The 17375-nt window shown below is 38.8% G+C and overlaps 1 protein-coding gene and 1 pseudogene across 1 annotated transcript; one reads left to right on the forward strand and one right to left on the reverse strand.

Moving 5' to 3' along the window:
• Window positions 1-17375, reverse strand: part of LOC107129339 (olfactory receptor 2A14-like) — a 150483-nt pseudogene that overhangs the window by 90338 nt on the left and 42770 nt on the right.
• Window positions 2905-7463, forward strand: LOC102127733 (olfactory receptor 2A1/2A42-like). The gene has a single exon (XM_074036214.1). It carries the CDS (start codon window positions 4772-4774, stop codon window positions 5702-5704), a length of 933 nt encoding a protein of 310 aa, XP_073892315.1. The 5' UTR covers window positions 2905-4771; the 3' UTR covers window positions 5705-7463.

A 17375-nucleotide genomic window follows, 5' to 3' on the forward strand; every position in this document is an offset into this window, starting at 1 on the left:
ACTCAGCAAAATACAAATAAATGTGACAATATCTTAGACAGGAAATCTTCTCATCCCACAAGAGGCAGGAAACTGCTAGAGGAAGCTACCTTGGAGAGGATTCTTTCCTCCCCTCCCGAGAGGAGCTGAACTCAAAATCTCTGCATTTCATAATAGACATTAGAGGAAACATTTCCAGCAGTGGATTTGCACTGGTGTTTTGTCCCCTAGAAAAACGTTTCCTTCGGGTAGGTTCTAATAAGCCCCATTGGGACACTTTGGATTTCCTTGTCTGCTCTCTGCCTCTCTAACCTTAGAGGGTCACTTGGAATCAACTCATATTTCAGGTCCTCTCTTCCCATTTCTGCTGCCACACAAGGAACCCAGATTACATCAGAGAGAGGCTGAGCTCCAGAGGTTCACACCAGGAGCTTACTCATTGCCACGCTGTTCCTGCTTCCTGACAGGTTCACTTGAACCATCTGGAGATTGGGGAACAAGGGCAATCTGGGTATTCATGAAATTCAAATAATGCCAAGCATTCCGGGATGGTAATGAGAGATGTTGTCTCAGAGGTGTGCTCTGTGGCTGTCTGGGTTTCTTAATTGTGCATCCTGCTGGGGTTAAGAACAGAAATAGAAAATGACAATTGTCTTGCCTCTCCTTCCCTCAGGAGGTGAGCATGCAGGAGGTTTCATAGCCCAGTCCCTACAGAGAGCCCTGAACTGCCAACCAGACTGAGCCCATCAGAGAATAACACCTCCTTTGCTGAGGATTCTCATACATTTTCAATCAGAAACAGAAGCAAAGATTCTGCAGCTCCCACTGAAACTCCCAGAAACCTTCAGGTGCTTCACCCTTCTGAGATCCTTGAGTCCAAATGTGGGAGCTAATCAGATTGCCTTTCTTTACTTTACCATGAATTCCTCTTAGACATGTTGTAGCTCCTAGGCTTTGGTTAACTCTCACTCTGTTACTGACGCTTTTTATTAAGTATTGAGAAGGGAAGTAAATTATTTCTTTTACGGCTAAACATATATGCTCATCATTCATATATATATTAATGGTTCCAGGGAAAAAATAGATGCACATTTGATGTGCAAATTATGTAAAAGTGTTTAGGACTTGGCTATATATGTTTCTTTGGTGAAGAAATATCTATGTGATAGAGATTTATTTGGGAAAGATGACACTCACAAAAGAAGTCAGAAATTGCTGTTTCCTAGATTTCGCTAAAATGTACGAAATAATTTTCCCAGCCAAAGGAAAGTATAGCACAGTATATTATGGAGGGATGTTACATCTCAGGAAAATTAATACATGTCAGCTGTTTTATGCATTTAATTATTGTCAGTACAGTCACAATACATGCTAATCTATGAGAATGTATTTAGTGCAATGAATATAAACCCAAATGATGCTAAATCAGTGTCTTATCTTAAATTGAGCATGGCACTAAAGAGGGCATAAGGCATCTGGAATGTACTAAATAAATATGTATAAATATTAGATTTTCCATAGACTGGAGGATAAGTTTTTGTGGTGCACATGGAAAGAGTACAGAAAAAGAACTGAGGTGAGAAGGGTGGTGTAATAAAGTAGGAAAATGATGTAATAATTAATAATACCTTAAGTTTTCTTTTTATAGGATTTTTGTTTAATGTATACTTTTTTATGTATTTCTGCTTTTCCTCCCAAGGCACATCTTCACAATGAAATCTTCACAAGCTCAGAACCATCAACTTGCTACACTGTGCTCCTCCAGTGCCCAGTTCACAGGAAGCACTCAAGAGTAGGATCAATTGTTATCAGCCTTTACCAGATTATTGAATAGACAGTAGTTACATGAAACTGACACTCAGTTCTTCATGGCCCACGATAGTTCTTATATCCAGAAAACTTACTTAGATTATCAACTATGACTCCATAAGACAACTTTGCGAAGTCTTGGCTCATAACTATGTAAGCAATAAGATAAGTCAGTTTTCATTTCTCGCTTGTTACTTACAAGTAAATAGCCCTGCAGCTCAGATGAGCTACAGATTAACTATAGGTAATCACTTTAGCGATTCTGCTTTACCCATGCCCAAAATGTTAGAAAAGAACCGGACAGATCATTAAATTTTGAGATTTGCTTTTTAAAATGTGGGTTCCATAAAGTTATGTTGTTTTGCTTATATATAAAGAAGCAAATGCCTTCTTAGATACTTACTTTAAAATTCTAGTTTCCTTACCATGTATTAACCAGATAATCTGTCATTTTTTAAATTCTGAAATTGTACATATATAATGTACATCTCTGTGCCTGAAAGCTACATTTGGAATTAGAAGGTGTGTCAAGGTAGAGCAAAATCACCCAGTCCATTCCTTCCAACTCCCTAGAAATCTACTCTGTTTGGTTTCCTCTTGATGGTCTTTAATTAACATTAAGTATATCACATAGGTATCAAATAAAATTTAAAAAAAGATAAAAGAGAAGTGATTCAAAATTCAAGTGTTTAAACACTTTATGAATCCTCCCGTTGTTCTTGACACATTTTTAAAATTTCATTTTAATTCAGATCATTAGGGATGAAATTCTTCTGAACTGTAGCATTTTATTTCTTTTGGGAGGAAGGGGCTAAACTTGGCATAATTATATGAGACTATACTATAAAAGAAACCAGATCTAATATAAGGACATCAATACTTAGTTATTAATTCATTTGCTTATATTTATGTATATGTCATTTGACAAATGTGTATTAATATACACAATTAAAGGGATATAAAAATGAACATGCCCCCTCCATTTCTTTAAAAGAAATCAAGACTGAATCAAACAGGACTGCTGTTCTGAAAGAATACGCAGACTATCAGGTACCTTATTTTCCTTCTTTTACACCTGTCTTTCAGTTGGCTTCAAAAAATCACGGTTTTTACTGTGTTTCTTTTTTCCTTTATGTCTTTCTTTTGAGGGAAATGAAAAATTGAGAAAGGAAATTATTGTTTTATAAGTGGGTAGGTTTGTATACATCTTTCACAGTCAAATATTTTTCTATGCCTTATGAGTTTAAAAAATAAATTTAGAAAGTTTGATAAACACATGAATTTTTTATTTTATGTTATTTTATGAGATGAGGGCTTGCAATGTTATCCAGGCTGTCCTGGAACTCCTGGGCTCAAGCTATCCTCCTGCTTCACCCTCCCAAGTAGCTGGAACTACAGGTGCATGTGACGGCGCCTACTGAGAAATTTTTACTATCAACCTAAAATTTAGTAAGTTCTGGTCAAATGTGAGGAATGTTTAATATATTATTTAGATTATTTTTGTGTCAAGGTAACTTGATCACCTATCAATAATGCTTATAAGAAAATAGATATCTCATCTGTTGCTGTTAGAAAGGATCTGTCTCTTTCCGCAATTCTTGCTTCAATGAGGTTTCCTTGACCCAGAGTCTGGTCCTCACATTTTAGATTCAGCTTTAGGAATTTTGTTCAGGAACTGCATCACACTACCCAAAATCAAAAGAGGAAAATGCATAAGCCAGAATACCTAAACATTCGTTTATTTAAACTTCAAAATGTGACTGCAAAAGGAGCCAAGAACTTTACTACTCAACACATTTCTTCTTTGTAGAAATAACTGCTCAAGAAGATAAATTATTACCTAACAGTTAATTGATGAATATGAAATCAGAGCAAGAGGGGCTAATTAGAGATTTTACTAGCTAGGGCTATTTACCCAAACCATCTATCCAGACTGTAGACATAGAATCACCAGGTGACTAGGATCCTGGGGCAGCTGGTTCCCCTTTTTCCTTACCCTGAATGTCATTAAGGATGCATTGCCAAATGCTGCCCCTCTGGCCTGATGACTACACTCCGTATTGGTTACCTGCCTTCTTTTTCCTACAGTCTTTCTCCAGACAGGCACACCATACAACTGACTACACTTGGGATCACTGAATGAATCACATTCTTCTGCTCTGCCTCCCAGAGATTTCATCAAAGCACCGGCAGTGGCCTTCTGGAAGCTCCTCAAACTCTCCACTCACATGTTTCCTGCAAGTGTAGTGTTTCTCACCTCTAGATTGTTATTCTCATCAGTTACATGTGAGTTTCACAAATTTATTTCTCAGAGTGCAGGTCTGTCTCTTACATCCTTGGGAAACACTGCTTAATATCCCAACTGGTATTGACAACAATTAAACTAGGCACTGGCCAAAAACAGTGCCTTTCCTCACTTTAATCTCAGTAAAGTAGATAAGCCTCGAGTTATTTTGTTATTGCAATGGCACTGACAAATGTTTGCACCAAAAACCATGTTGAAGTTCGTTAAGGAAACTGTGATCCAAGATTCAAGGTCAAGAAGACAAATTCATCGATTCAGCACACCACCAATTCACAGGCTAAGCATCTTACTGTGAATTCGTTGATGCTGCCATTTGTCAAGTGCCAAACTGAATTACTGATTTGTCAATAATTTCTTTCTGTTGGTTACTTACATAGTATATTGCAATTCTTGTTGCTGAAGTTAGCTACCCTTTTTCTATTCGAAAAATAATTTCTTGCATTTGGGATTTCAGGTATAGCGATTGTTACAAATATGAAGGACTGAATTAACAGCAAGTTTTCAAGTAAAACTTTACTTATGTATAACTGAATGAGTTATTGAAGACATTTACTAACAATTTTCCACAAACTAAAAATTTATAAAACAATAAATAAAATAGACTTTTTAAAAAGTGTGTCACATAGTTACTTGTTTTTTTGTTTGTTTGTGTGTTTGTTTAGTTTTTTCACTAGTGAAATGGTGAAAAATCAGACAACGGTCACAGAGTTCCTCCTGCTGGGATTTCTCCTGGACCCAAGGATTCAGATGCTCCTCTTTGGGCTCTTCTCCCTGTTTTATGTCTTCACCCTACTGGGGAATGGGACTATCCTGGGGCTCATCTCACTGGACTCCAGACTCCACACCCCCATGTACTTCTTCCTCTCACACCTGGCTGTCGTCAACATCACCTATGCCTGCAACACGGTGCCTCAGATGCTGGTGAACCTCCTGCATCCAGCCAAGCCCATCTCTTTTGCTGGCTGCATGATGCAGACCTTTCTCTTTTTGAGTTTTGGACATAGCGAATGTCTCCTGCTGGTGGTGATGTCCTACGATCGTTATGTGGCCATTTGCCACCCTCTCCAATATACCGTCATCATGACCTGGAGAGTCTGCATCACCCTGGCCATCACTTCTTGGACATGTGGCTCCCTCCTGGCTCTGGTCCATGTGGTTCTCATCCTAAGACTGCCCTTCTGTGGGCCTCATGAAATCAACCACTTCTTTTGTGAAATCCTGTCTGTCCTCAGGCTGGCCTGTGCTGACACCTGGCTCAACCAAGTGGTCATCTTTGCAGCCTGTGTGTTCATCCTGGTGGGGCCGCTCTGCCTGGTGCTGGTCTCCTACTCGTGCATTCTGGTGGCCATCCTGAGGATCCAGTCTGGGGAGGGCCGCAGAAAGGCCTTCTCCACCTGCTCTTCCCACCTCTGTGTGGTGGGACTCTTCTTTGGCAGTGCCATCGTCATGTACATGGCCCCCAAGTCCCGCCATCCTGAGGAGCTGCAGAAGGTCCTTTTTCTATTTTACAGTTTTTTCAACCCAATGCTGAACCCCCTGATTTACAGCCTGAGGAACATAGAGGTCAAGGGTGCCCTGAGAAGAGCACTGTGCAAGGAAAGTCATTCCTAACAGGCTGTGACATTTGAACTGCCAACCTCCGTTGTCACCTGCACTCTTGATGCCCAATTATTGCATCGATCCAGAAAAGTTTATTACTTTCTTTTTATCTGTGCTTTACTGACAAAAGGGCAAGCCTTTTCTCTTTTTTTGCAGATAAAATTTTAGATATGTTGCATTCATTGGGTTTCTATGAGACGTGGTTTTATCAGATGATTTTTTCTTTTATTTCACAATTACTTTAATATCTGTAAACTAAAAAATTATTTTAATTCATTATCCCAGTCCCAAAAGTTAAATGCAGGCCACTTACTTCTTTAACCAAATGATACAGTTTGGCTCTGTGTCCCCACCCAAATCTCATGTCAAATTGTAATCCCTGTAATCCCCACATGTCAGGGGAGGGGCCTGGTGAGAGGTGATTGGATCATGGGGAGGGATTTCCCCCTTGCTGTTGTCCTTATAGTGAATGAGTTCTCACAAAATCTGATGGTTTAAAAGTGCAGCACTCCCCTCTTTGTTCTCTCTCTCCTGCTCTGCCATGGTAAGACGTGCCTTGCTTCCCCTTTGGCTTCCACCATGATTGTAAGTTTCCTGAGGCCTCTCCAGCCATGTGGAACTGTGAGTCAATTACACCTCTTTTCTTTATAAATTATCCAGTCTCGGGTAGTTCTTTATGGCAGTGCAAAAGTGGACTAATACACCGAACTATATAAACTTACTAATAGCATATGTCATAAGATTTAAAAGAAAATAAAAAGGTTCAGCCAAAGAAGTGATTCCCACAACCCAGCAGCACACTTGTCCATTCTCATACAATTGCACTTTCCCTGTTAAATAACAATTCAGAGGTACTTAGTTAGTTGTGATGCATGCACCGAGAAATTTTGTGTAAAAATTATTAACTCACGTACAGGAGTTAACTAGTAGGCCGAGTGAAGCAACAAACGTAAAAGAAGAGATAAGTCAGGCACGGTGGCTCATGTCTATAACCCCAGCGCTTTGGGAGGCTGAGGTGGTTAGATCACTTGAGGCCAGGAGTTTGAGACCAGCCTGGCCTACATGGCAAAACTGGATCTCTACTAAAAATACAAAAATTAGCTGGGCATGGTGGTGCACGCCTATAATCCCAACTATTCTGGTGGCTGAAGAATGAGAATTGCTTGAACCTGGGAGGCAGAGGTTGCAGTGAGCCAAGATTGCGCCACTGCACTCCAGCCTGGGGGACAGGGGGAGACACTGTCTCAAAAAAGAAAACAAAAAAGGAAAAGAAAAAGAAGATATATAGGGTAAAAGAGAGAAGAGAAGCAAAAGAACCCTACAGATCGTGTGGGAACAGTGAACAGTGTTTACAAAGTTCAGGGTAAACTCAGTAGCTAATAGCTGGCAAAGAGGAAAAACTGGGCATTCCTGTTGAAAAGGCTGAAAATGAGCAACCAAGAAAACTATTTAGGTTGTTTATGGCTTCTTCAGAAAATACTGAGTGTTCAGCTGTGTATTGTACATATGCACATCTATCTCTAAGCATGATTCTCCAGTGTCTTTTCATCAGCTCTTCCACCTTGGTTAGTCCAGTTGTGGATCATTTCCCTCATTAGAATGTCTTACCCCTGAAAAAGGAAATTTCACCAGACAGTGTTGGTATCTAGCTAGCTCTTTAACCATGATGGTAAAGTTATTTTTGCTGATCCAATCTATTGTCCTGTTAAAAGGTAAACTGAGGTACAATAAAATTTTAAAGAGTTTACTTGAGCAAATAGCAATTCATGAATCAGACAGCTCCAAACTGTAAGTGGTCCGTGGGCTCCACCAAGGGAATACAAGGGGAGGGCTTTCACAGGGCAACCACGGAACTAAAGCAAATATTCGATTGGTTACCTTTATACAATTGCCTTAATTGGCCTATACTGCTGGAAAGTCTCTAGTTATATAATTTAGTTGGCAGCTTCTGATAGGTTAATCTTAAATTTCATTTTGCTTTAATACAAGTATTTATAAGAAATAGTTCAAGTTAATTTTCACTTGTGTTTGCAAATAAATCTGGGTTAGGTCACTTATGAGGCCTAACTGGCTTTCCCTGCTCCAGGAAAAGTGATTCCATAAGTGACCTAACCCAGCCTGAATCATCTAAGTGATTCTCCATGTCTGGTTTCCATTTTAATTTTCTTTAACAAATCTTCGCTACAAATCTAATGGTTAGAGATGGGTCCCCATGCATTTTAGGTGGCTTCCCAAAGTGTCACCTGTAAATTCTACTTTCTAACCTTCCCTAAGATTAGGATGCCACTTGCTTCCAGGGTCTTTCTCAATTTTACTATATGAGAGTCTGTAAAATTTTTCAGAAAAATAAGTGTATGCCTTTCACTTAGGGGTTAACAAGTACTCCACCCAACTCTTCATTATTCCCTGTGACTGAAGATACCCAGGTAGAACTTATTAAACGAAAAAACAAAATGAATTTTCATAATAATAGCTAACATTTTGACTCACCACTCAATGGCATATGCTACATATTAAGAGCACTTACATGGGTCACTTCATTTAGTCATAACAAATCCAGGAAGAAGGTCCTATTGTCACTATGTCTGCACAAACCAGAAAGCAGCAAGTGTCAGACTTTTCCCTAGACAGTCTGGCTCCCAGCCTCTGTACATAGCACATCAATGTAGAATTTTAATATCTATGCTATCAAATAAAGGATAAGGTAAATGTATCCCAAGGCAGAAGTGTTAAAAGAATGAAGGTTTCTGTACAATCTGATGTATGCCACAGGGAGCTGATCTGTTCTCTCTAAGGCATGGAGGACCAGAGATCATGCAGGAGAGGCTGCTTGTCCTGGATGGTGACTCCTATGTGCTGAGTCACATGAAAGCATTGGACTTCTAGACAAATGCAGAACATGAAGAAGATGAGATTAAAGGTTGTTCTCACTGAGACTGACTATTTAGTTCAGCTAAGACCCAGAACCAAGACACCATAGTCAGTCTCTCTCTCTCTCTCTCTCTCTCTCTCTCTCTCTCTCTCTCTCACACACACACACACACACACTGAGAGCTTATTTACTTTGTGCCAGTCACTGCTCTAAGAATTTTACATGTATTACCTCAATTAATCCTCAGAATAACACTTTGAGTCAGAAGATAATCAATACACTACCTTACATATAAAGAAACTGAGGCACAGAGAGATTAAGCAACTTACCCAGTACCTCACAGCTAACAAGTACCCAGTCCAGGATTGAACTAAGACAATCTGATCCCTGACCCTACAGCCATAACCACTATACAGCATGGACTCTATAGAGCATATCTGAGGATAAAGATCAGAGAACTCGTGACGGTGAAACAAAACACATAATTAAGACTAAACTATGGATATTCAGCTTTGGATAGAAAGGGGTATACATCTTCTAAAGGAAGCAGCTTGACTCTAAACAGAGATGTGAAAAAAGTGGGAGAGTGGTCACAAGAAAGAACTGTGACTCCAAGGGTCAGGGATGCATGGCGGGAGGACTCTGGGGTTGAGCTGGAGAGTGAAACAGACAACACTGAAAGAGAAGATGGACACTGCAGTGTTACAACAGTGCCTTACCAGCTGATGAGAATTAAAATGGATGTTTTATAGTATTTTATCTAAAAACAGCCCCAAGACAAAGGAATTCAGTTTCATTATTGATATTAAAATGGTTATAATCTTTTGGGTAGTATTTACCTGAAAGTTTACCTGACAACATTGCTCAGGTAGGTATCAAATTTCACACCTAAGATGGGGAGCTCTGCAACAGTAGGAAATGGAATCTGTTCATTCATTTATCAGTAACACAAGCATTTTGCCTAGCACTAGTAGACACTCACTAAGCACTAGTTGTACCAATTCATGCACCCTTAACTATCTGCTGAGTACTTAGATACAATCATCAGTGTTAAACTGTCTTCTGATTTCTATATTTTAAAAATCCTTGGGCAGGGTGCGGTGGCTCACGCCTGTAATCCCAGCACTTTGGAAGGCCGAGGCAGGCGGATCATGAGGTCAAGAGTTCGAGACCAGCCTGACCAACATGGAGAAACCCCATCTCTACTAGGAATACAAAAATTAGCCAGGCATGGTAGCATGTACCTGTAATCCCAGCTACTCAGGAGCCTGAGGCAGAAGAATTGCTTGAACCCAGGAGGCGAAGGTTGCAGTGAGCCGAGATCACACCACTGCACTCCAGCCTGGGCAACAGAGCAAGAGTCCATTTCGGAAAAGAATAAAATAAAATAAAATAAAATAAAATAAAATAAAATAAAATAGAAATAGAAATAAAAATAATTTTATTTGAAGAACACAGAATTGTAGAAAGTAATTGTAGCTTAAAAATTATTTAGCACTTGCGTATGAGACAATATGTTACATATTTTTTATATAATCCTCACATCAACACTGTGAATTCAGTACTAATGATATTCTCATTTATAGAGGGGAAATTCAGGTTTAGAGAATTAATTAATTTACTCAATGTCATAGAAATATCAAGTGGTAGAAACAGAACTGTAGTCCAGTCAATCTACTCTATATTAACTGAGAATCATTCTTTTGGAAAGGGCCTATTGATATTTGTATCTTCAGTGGCTAGACCAGGCCAGTTTCATAGTAGTTACTCAATAAATGTTGACTAAATAAATAAATGAGTAATCATGTAGTCCACACTTCTATATTTTTAAAAAAGGATCTCCATAAAATATGTAATTAAATACAGTGGCAGTCAATGTAATCACTTTTAGCTCCAGATAAATTCAGCTTTTGCAAAAGTTTCTTCTGAGATGAATATTTAAACTACATCTCATCTGTCAGTGGCCACAGAGAAACTGTAAACACATTCAGAGAGGATATTTTGAGGCTAATATAAAACTAGGATGATAAATATTTGTTCCTATTATATAGAACAAAGGTTACAGGTCTTTCAAAAAGAGTGTCCCAAATTGCCAAACCCTATAGTTATAGTATGACACAACGTGATTGTGCTGACACAGTAGCCATGGAGAGAGTGTTCCCCTCCTCTCTCTTGCAAAAGAGTAAGTATTAGATGCTGTAATTACTGAAAATGATACAGATGACACTCTGGGAGTGGAAGTCAGTTCATGCGCCACCTTAAATTGGCCCCCATGGTGTCCTTGGTATGCAGAGTGAGCACTGCCATCACTGACCTGTAGGACTATTCTTTACTCTTTGCTAGATAATGTAGACCGGTGTTTCTCCCATGTCAATGTGTATGTTAATCATTCAGGGATCTTGCAAAAGTACAGGTTCTGATTCAACAGGTCCAAATGAAATAGGCAGAGATTTGCATTTCTTATCATCTCTCATACCTTGCTGATGCTGCGGATCCACAGACCACACTTTGAATATTAATCATATAGAGACTCATTGTTAAATCTATGGTTCCTAAGAAAAAGTGAAGGTCAGGCACAATGGCTTACATCTGTAGTCCAGCACTTCGGGAGGCTGAGGCAGGAGGACTGCTTGAGCCCAGGAGTTTGAGACCAGCCTGGGCAACATAGTGAAACTCTGTCTCTACAAAAAACTTCAAACATAAAAAAAAATTAGCCAGGTGAGGTGGCACACGCCTGTGGTTCCAGTTGCTTTTCAAAAGCTGAGATGGGAAAATTGCTTGAGCCTAGGAGGTTGAGTTTGCAGTGAGCCATGGTTGCGCCACTGCACTCCACCCTAGGTGACAGAGTAAGACCCTGTCTCAACGGGGGGGAGGGGGAAGAAGGAAGAAAGAAAAGAAAAAAGAAAAAAGTAGGAGAAAAACAAGACTTGGAATGCTGTCTCAGAGTTCTGATGTTTTCCCGGACCATATCTATTTTTCTTGCCTTCTCGATGAACTTTGATTAAGAGCCCTGCTTCCATTTGATTTGCTGTTTTGGTTTTTGTTTCCTTTTTTACCTGTCTCTGTTTATTTCTTTGTTTTTAAGTTTTGTAATCCTGTTGGGTCAAGAGAAGAGGTTCACTACTAGGCACAGCCTGGTTTGGTCCTCAGATGACTGGCTCAGAGCCAGGACATATGGATTCTCTAAAATATTGAAAAAAACCAAAGGCGTTTTTCCTACTCTTTTGCTTATACTCACGTAGTCACTCAACAATTTACTTCTAACAACAGATATGTTGAGGTCTTTCCCCACACACCTAGCAATCTGCAGTGGACACTGACTGCATGCCCTAAAAATCAGTTCAATTCTGACACTATCTACTGGAAGACAGTGTCAGATCCCACAAGCCTGTTCCCCCACCCAACACTTCAGATGGCAATTGCAAGCCTCAGGTTGTGACCTGTGCTTCTGATCAACTGGCTATACATTGGGATTCTCATGCCCCCGCCTCCTTAGGTTCAATGAATTTGCTAAGGTGGCTCATAGAACTCAGGGAAACACTTTACTTATGTTTGACCGTTTACTACAAAGGATATTAAAAAGGATAGAGATGAACATCCAGATGAGAGATGCATCTGGTGAGGTATGGCAGAGGGGGCATGGGGCTTCCGTGTCTTCTCTGGGCACACCACCCTCCAGGAACCTCCATGTGTTAGGCAATCCAGAAAGTCTGTAAACCCTGTTTGGTTTTCTGTAAAGCCTCCATTACACAGGCATGATTGATTACATCACTGGCCATTAGTGATCAACTCAAACTTCAGGCCCTCTCCCCTCCCTAGAGGTTGGGGTATAGGCTGAAAGTCCCAACCCACTAAACACGCCTTTGTTTTTGTGGTAACCAGCCCCTATCCTCAAGTTATTTTGGAGCTCCCTGCCAGCAGTCATCTCATTAGCATACCGTCTAAGTCCATTTTGCGTTGCTATAACAGAATGTCACAGACTGGGTAATTTATTTAAAATCGAAATCTATTTCTCAGAGTTACGGAATCTGGGAAGTCCAATATCAAGGTGTCAGCATCTGCAGAGGGCCTTCTTGCCGCATGGTGAAAGGTGAGAGGAGGAGAGAGGGACAAACTTGCTTTTGTAACTAACCCAATCTCCACATAACAAATCCACTCCTGAGACACCACCATTAACCCATTCGTTAAGTCAGAGCTTTCATGACCTAATCACCTCTTAGAGGTCCCACCTTTCAACACTGTCACACTTGGGATTAAGTTTCCAGCTCATGAACTTTGGGGAACACATTCAAACCACAGGACATACAAAAGATACTCTTATCACTCTGGGGACTCCTCGAGTTTTAGAAACTGTATGCCAGGAAATGGGGACAAAGACCAAATATATACTTCACAAAATTATGGGTTTCTCTCCCAATTTACAACTTACTCACTGCATGACCTCAGAGAAGTCACTTAATTCCTCTGCACATTGGTTTCCCCACATATAAAATGAAATGTTGGACTAGACGATTGTTAAGTTTCTTTTAGTTCTCAAATGCTATGTCTTTTTATTAACTTCCTAGAATGTATGTTGTTTTTCTTTTACATAGGAGACAAAGTTCAATGGAATTTTTGAGAATAATTGAATATAACGAACTCCTGAGCCTCACAAATAGTAGGAATTCAAGAGTAACCACAAAATTAATTAATGATTTCAATATACTTATGCTGTAAGAACTGTGAATGGCATAAGACTTGGAGAATAAGGCAAAAGAAGTTTCACATTAACTGTCCTCTCTAAGGAAGTAAAAACAGTTTCATTACCCTATTTGAAAAAGATTAAGAATAACTTTTACTTACAAAGTTTCCCAGATCTGTACATTTGTGGTGGCATTGCACAAATGATATAATAAGATTAATTCCTGGCATTTATTGAGTACTTGTTTCATAACAAACAGTGTTTTACACATATGCATTCATGTCTAATCTAATCTTCATAACAATTGCCAGAGGGAAGTATTACTACCATATGCAATTTTTACATGAAAAAAATCAAGGCACAGAGATGTTAAGTACACCTCACACAGCTAGTAGGTAGCACAGGAGGACTTTTCTCTAGGTGTTCCAAAGGCCAGAGACTGTGTCTGTAACTATTATACTAAGTTATACCAGTCTCCTCCAGCCTGGACCTATGGAGTCTTTTCTACCCATGATTAACTAATGCTTGAGTAAAATGAGCCTGAATTTTTGACTGGCCTGAAATTTCGTCCTAAGAAAGAGGATAGTAATGCAGCTAACATATTTTAACATATATGAAAAAGCCAAAAGGGTAATACACAAATCCATGAGAAAAATGGACAAAAATATGTAGATACAGACAACAGAATAAACACAACATACCAATAAATATGACAATGTCATCTACCTCAATCAGGAAATCTACTTTAAAATGAGATATCATTTTTTTACCCAACAGATTGTGAGGGGAAAAAGGTGTTACATGTGATGTTGACGACACTAAACACATTGTTGGTGGAGGTATAAATTGGCACACATTTTGGATTTAAAAAACTGAAATTATTTACCCAACATTTAAAACACGCATACTAATTCTAAGAATCCATTCTACCAAAATACTTACATATGTAACTGCACAAAGAAATGTGTACATGGATTTGGTATTAAACTGATTTCAAAAATTCAAAAGATCAAGTGTTAATTAATTTTGAAATTACTAAATTATGAAAAATATGTTACATAGCTATTAAGTAGAACAAGTATTATCTAAAATGAGCTGCAATGAAAATAGTTCATCAAATATAGCTAAATGAAGAAAGCAAGTAACATTTTTATCACACTGTCTGATTTGTGCAGGGAAGTCTCCTAGCTATACATAAATTCATACACCTGTATATGTGCATGTGAGTACACATGTACGCACGTGTGTTTACACATATCTGTATTTAATTTCATGATCAGGAATGATGCACATTAAGCAGTCAACAGAAGTTGCTTTAGGAAGAGGAATGAGCTATGAGAAATAAACACTTCTATGTTTTTTCAATAATATTACATGAAACATGTATTACTGTTAGAATTTTTAAAAAGCCTTTTCTCAAAAAACTTCTGGCCCTTAAGTGCTCAAAACAGTGCACATTTCTCATATATTTTAGAAAAAGCCAAAATTAAGCAATTATTAAAAGCAGTTTAGAATTTTGCTGGATTGTGCTAAATTGTATCAAAGTGTTTCCTCAAAAATGTCATTTTTTATCACTTATATTATTATTCAATATTAGGCTATGTTTAAGTAAGTTAACCTATATTATTAATTAAAATAATTTGCATGAGAAACCAAATAGCACACAAAATAAACCATGATTCCTCAGACTCTAAGATAACTGCATGACATAAGCAAAAAGTCAATACTTCATGCCATATGTGGATGCTTTTTATAATATGAATTGATCTTGAGAGCTCCTAATACTTTAGCTTCAGAGTTACCGGCCCTTCCTCATTCCTCTCATTGCCATAATAATGTTAAATAATGTATTAGGTAGGATAAACAGCAACAGGTAAACTCCCAAATCACAGTGATTTAACAAGTGCAAGGCAGGTATGAGAGACAGCCTTCCACGTAGTGATGCAGGGACCCAGGCACCTTCTATCGCATGGTACCACCATCCTAGGGCCTTGTGGGTCTTCACTTCCAGCCAGTGATGGGAAGGTCAAACATGGAGGAGGCATACCCTCTTCCTCCATGCATGCCCTCCTCCCACTGCAGCCTGGGAAGCTGCACAGGTCTCTTCTGCTTGTATACCTTTGATAAGAACATGACCCCACCTAAATGTAAAAGGGTTGGGAAATGCAGTCCCATACTGGCAGTTAAGTCCAGAGACAATCGTGCAAGGGAAGAAGACCCCACATCTTTTAAGGAATTTGTCTTAGTTAAGGTAACACTAGCAGCTGAAACAAATAAACCCTAAAAGTAAGTCCTTACAATTATTTCTCTTTTGTTCCCTGTTTCTAAGGATTTCAAATGAACTTCTGCCCTTTTAACTCACAATTATTCATGACATATAATTGAGAACATTAGCATTTTCACTCTCTCCTCATTCCATTTCTGTCATGCCATCCTGAAGACATATTTACCTATGTCTTGGCTGTTTCTCCCAACATTATTAGCTGCTCTTTTATAAAATATCTCTTATGATAATTTACTCTGCAAGGTGGCTAAATTCACCCATCTTATGTTAGCTTTTGTCTGTATTAGTCTCAAATGAACTCTGTGGTCAAATTCTGCAAGTACTTTAAGCATAGAAGTTATAAATGTCCAGTGAAATCAAATGCCCAATGCTGGCAGATCATGTAAATGTTTCCATTCGTGTGCTAAGTTCTTTCATACACTTTTGTGTCATTTTTACTCTCTTCAAGATAAGCTATTTCAGTTTAATTTTAACAGAATATGGACAATTTTGAGTTATAGCGATTGATATTCATGTTCCTAAAGGGTTTTGCTAAGTTTTTGTTTGTGTGACATTCCCAAATGTTATACTTACTAATTATTTTCTATCTTTTTAATTTTTATACCCTCAAATGTGTGTTCATAACCAATGTTCCTAAGGTTTTGGTTATATAGAAATGAATTCTCTAAAGCTATTATTCACAGAACTTTCAGTTGACTACTTGCTCCCAAAAGGCAGTTTCCTGATTTCTGCATACTGGCGTATCATGCAAACATCTGTAAGCATATCCATTTCTACTAAGATGGGACTGTTCTGTCTCTGTTATTTTCATTTGTATACTTTTATTTTGTATATGTTTACTCTGACCATTTTTAGAAGTTAAAGCTGCTTCAACTTGATATGTGATAAAACATGTAATTTGAGGTGATGCGTTTCCTAAATTAGTTTGTTTGGCATCATAAAAACCTTATATTTAACTTGTTTTAGTTCACATTTTCTGTTTTCTACCTTAAAATGACTTTTTCTAACTGATGTTCACATGATGAGGAATACAGCAAAAAGTTCTAAAATTATTGTTTTCATAGGCTTGCTGTCATTTACATCAGTTGCATTTCACCAGGGTATGGAAATAAAACTAAAGAAGAAAAGACTAATGTTTATGGATGGCCCACTAGGCACTAGACTTTTCATATGATCAGGAGCATTTTTGTGTGTCCCCAAAGCAATTCACTGTGGACATATACAGCTGGAACACAGGTGAGCATGTTCTCACACCGTGATTACCTGTGCAAGATTTTCCTTGAGTTTATTCCATAACCCCAGCAGGTCAAAGACCACATTGTAATAAAGTCATTAGTTTGTAAATTGCATAATTGCTTAATGTAAAATTCATAATCCTCCTATGTCCAGTAGAATAAAGAAACAGAAATAAACATGAGAATACCTTTGACCAGCAAATATCTCCACCCTCCAGGGAGAGGTAGTAGTTTCTAGGCAAGCCACCGTGGAGAGGGTCCTGTCTTCCCCTGAGGTGGGCTCTGAATCCAGCACTCTTCCCCCTTCAGAATAAAGATTAGAGAATAATTCTAATATATGACCTACAGTGGTGGTTTGTGTTTTAGGAGACCCTCCCTTCAAGAAGGTTCTAATAAGCCCCACTGGGACACCTTGGCCCCTCCGTGGACTCCCCAGTCTGCTCCGTGCCTCCCTCACCAGCTCCCCAAAGCATCTCCACACCTCAGAGGGTCACTTGGAATCAGCTAACTTTTCAGGCTTCTTTCTTCCCAGTTCTGCTGCAACACAAGGAACCCAGATTACATCAGGGAGAGGCTGAGCTCCAGAGGTTCCCGCCAGGAGCTTATTCATT

The sequence above is a fragment of the Macaca fascicularis genome, chromosome 3 (assembly GCF_037993035.2).
Source record: "Macaca fascicularis isolate 582-1 chromosome 3, T2T-MFA8v1.1".
NCBI classification, from domain to species: Eukaryota; Metazoa; Chordata; class Mammalia; order Primates; family Cercopithecidae; genus Macaca; species Macaca fascicularis.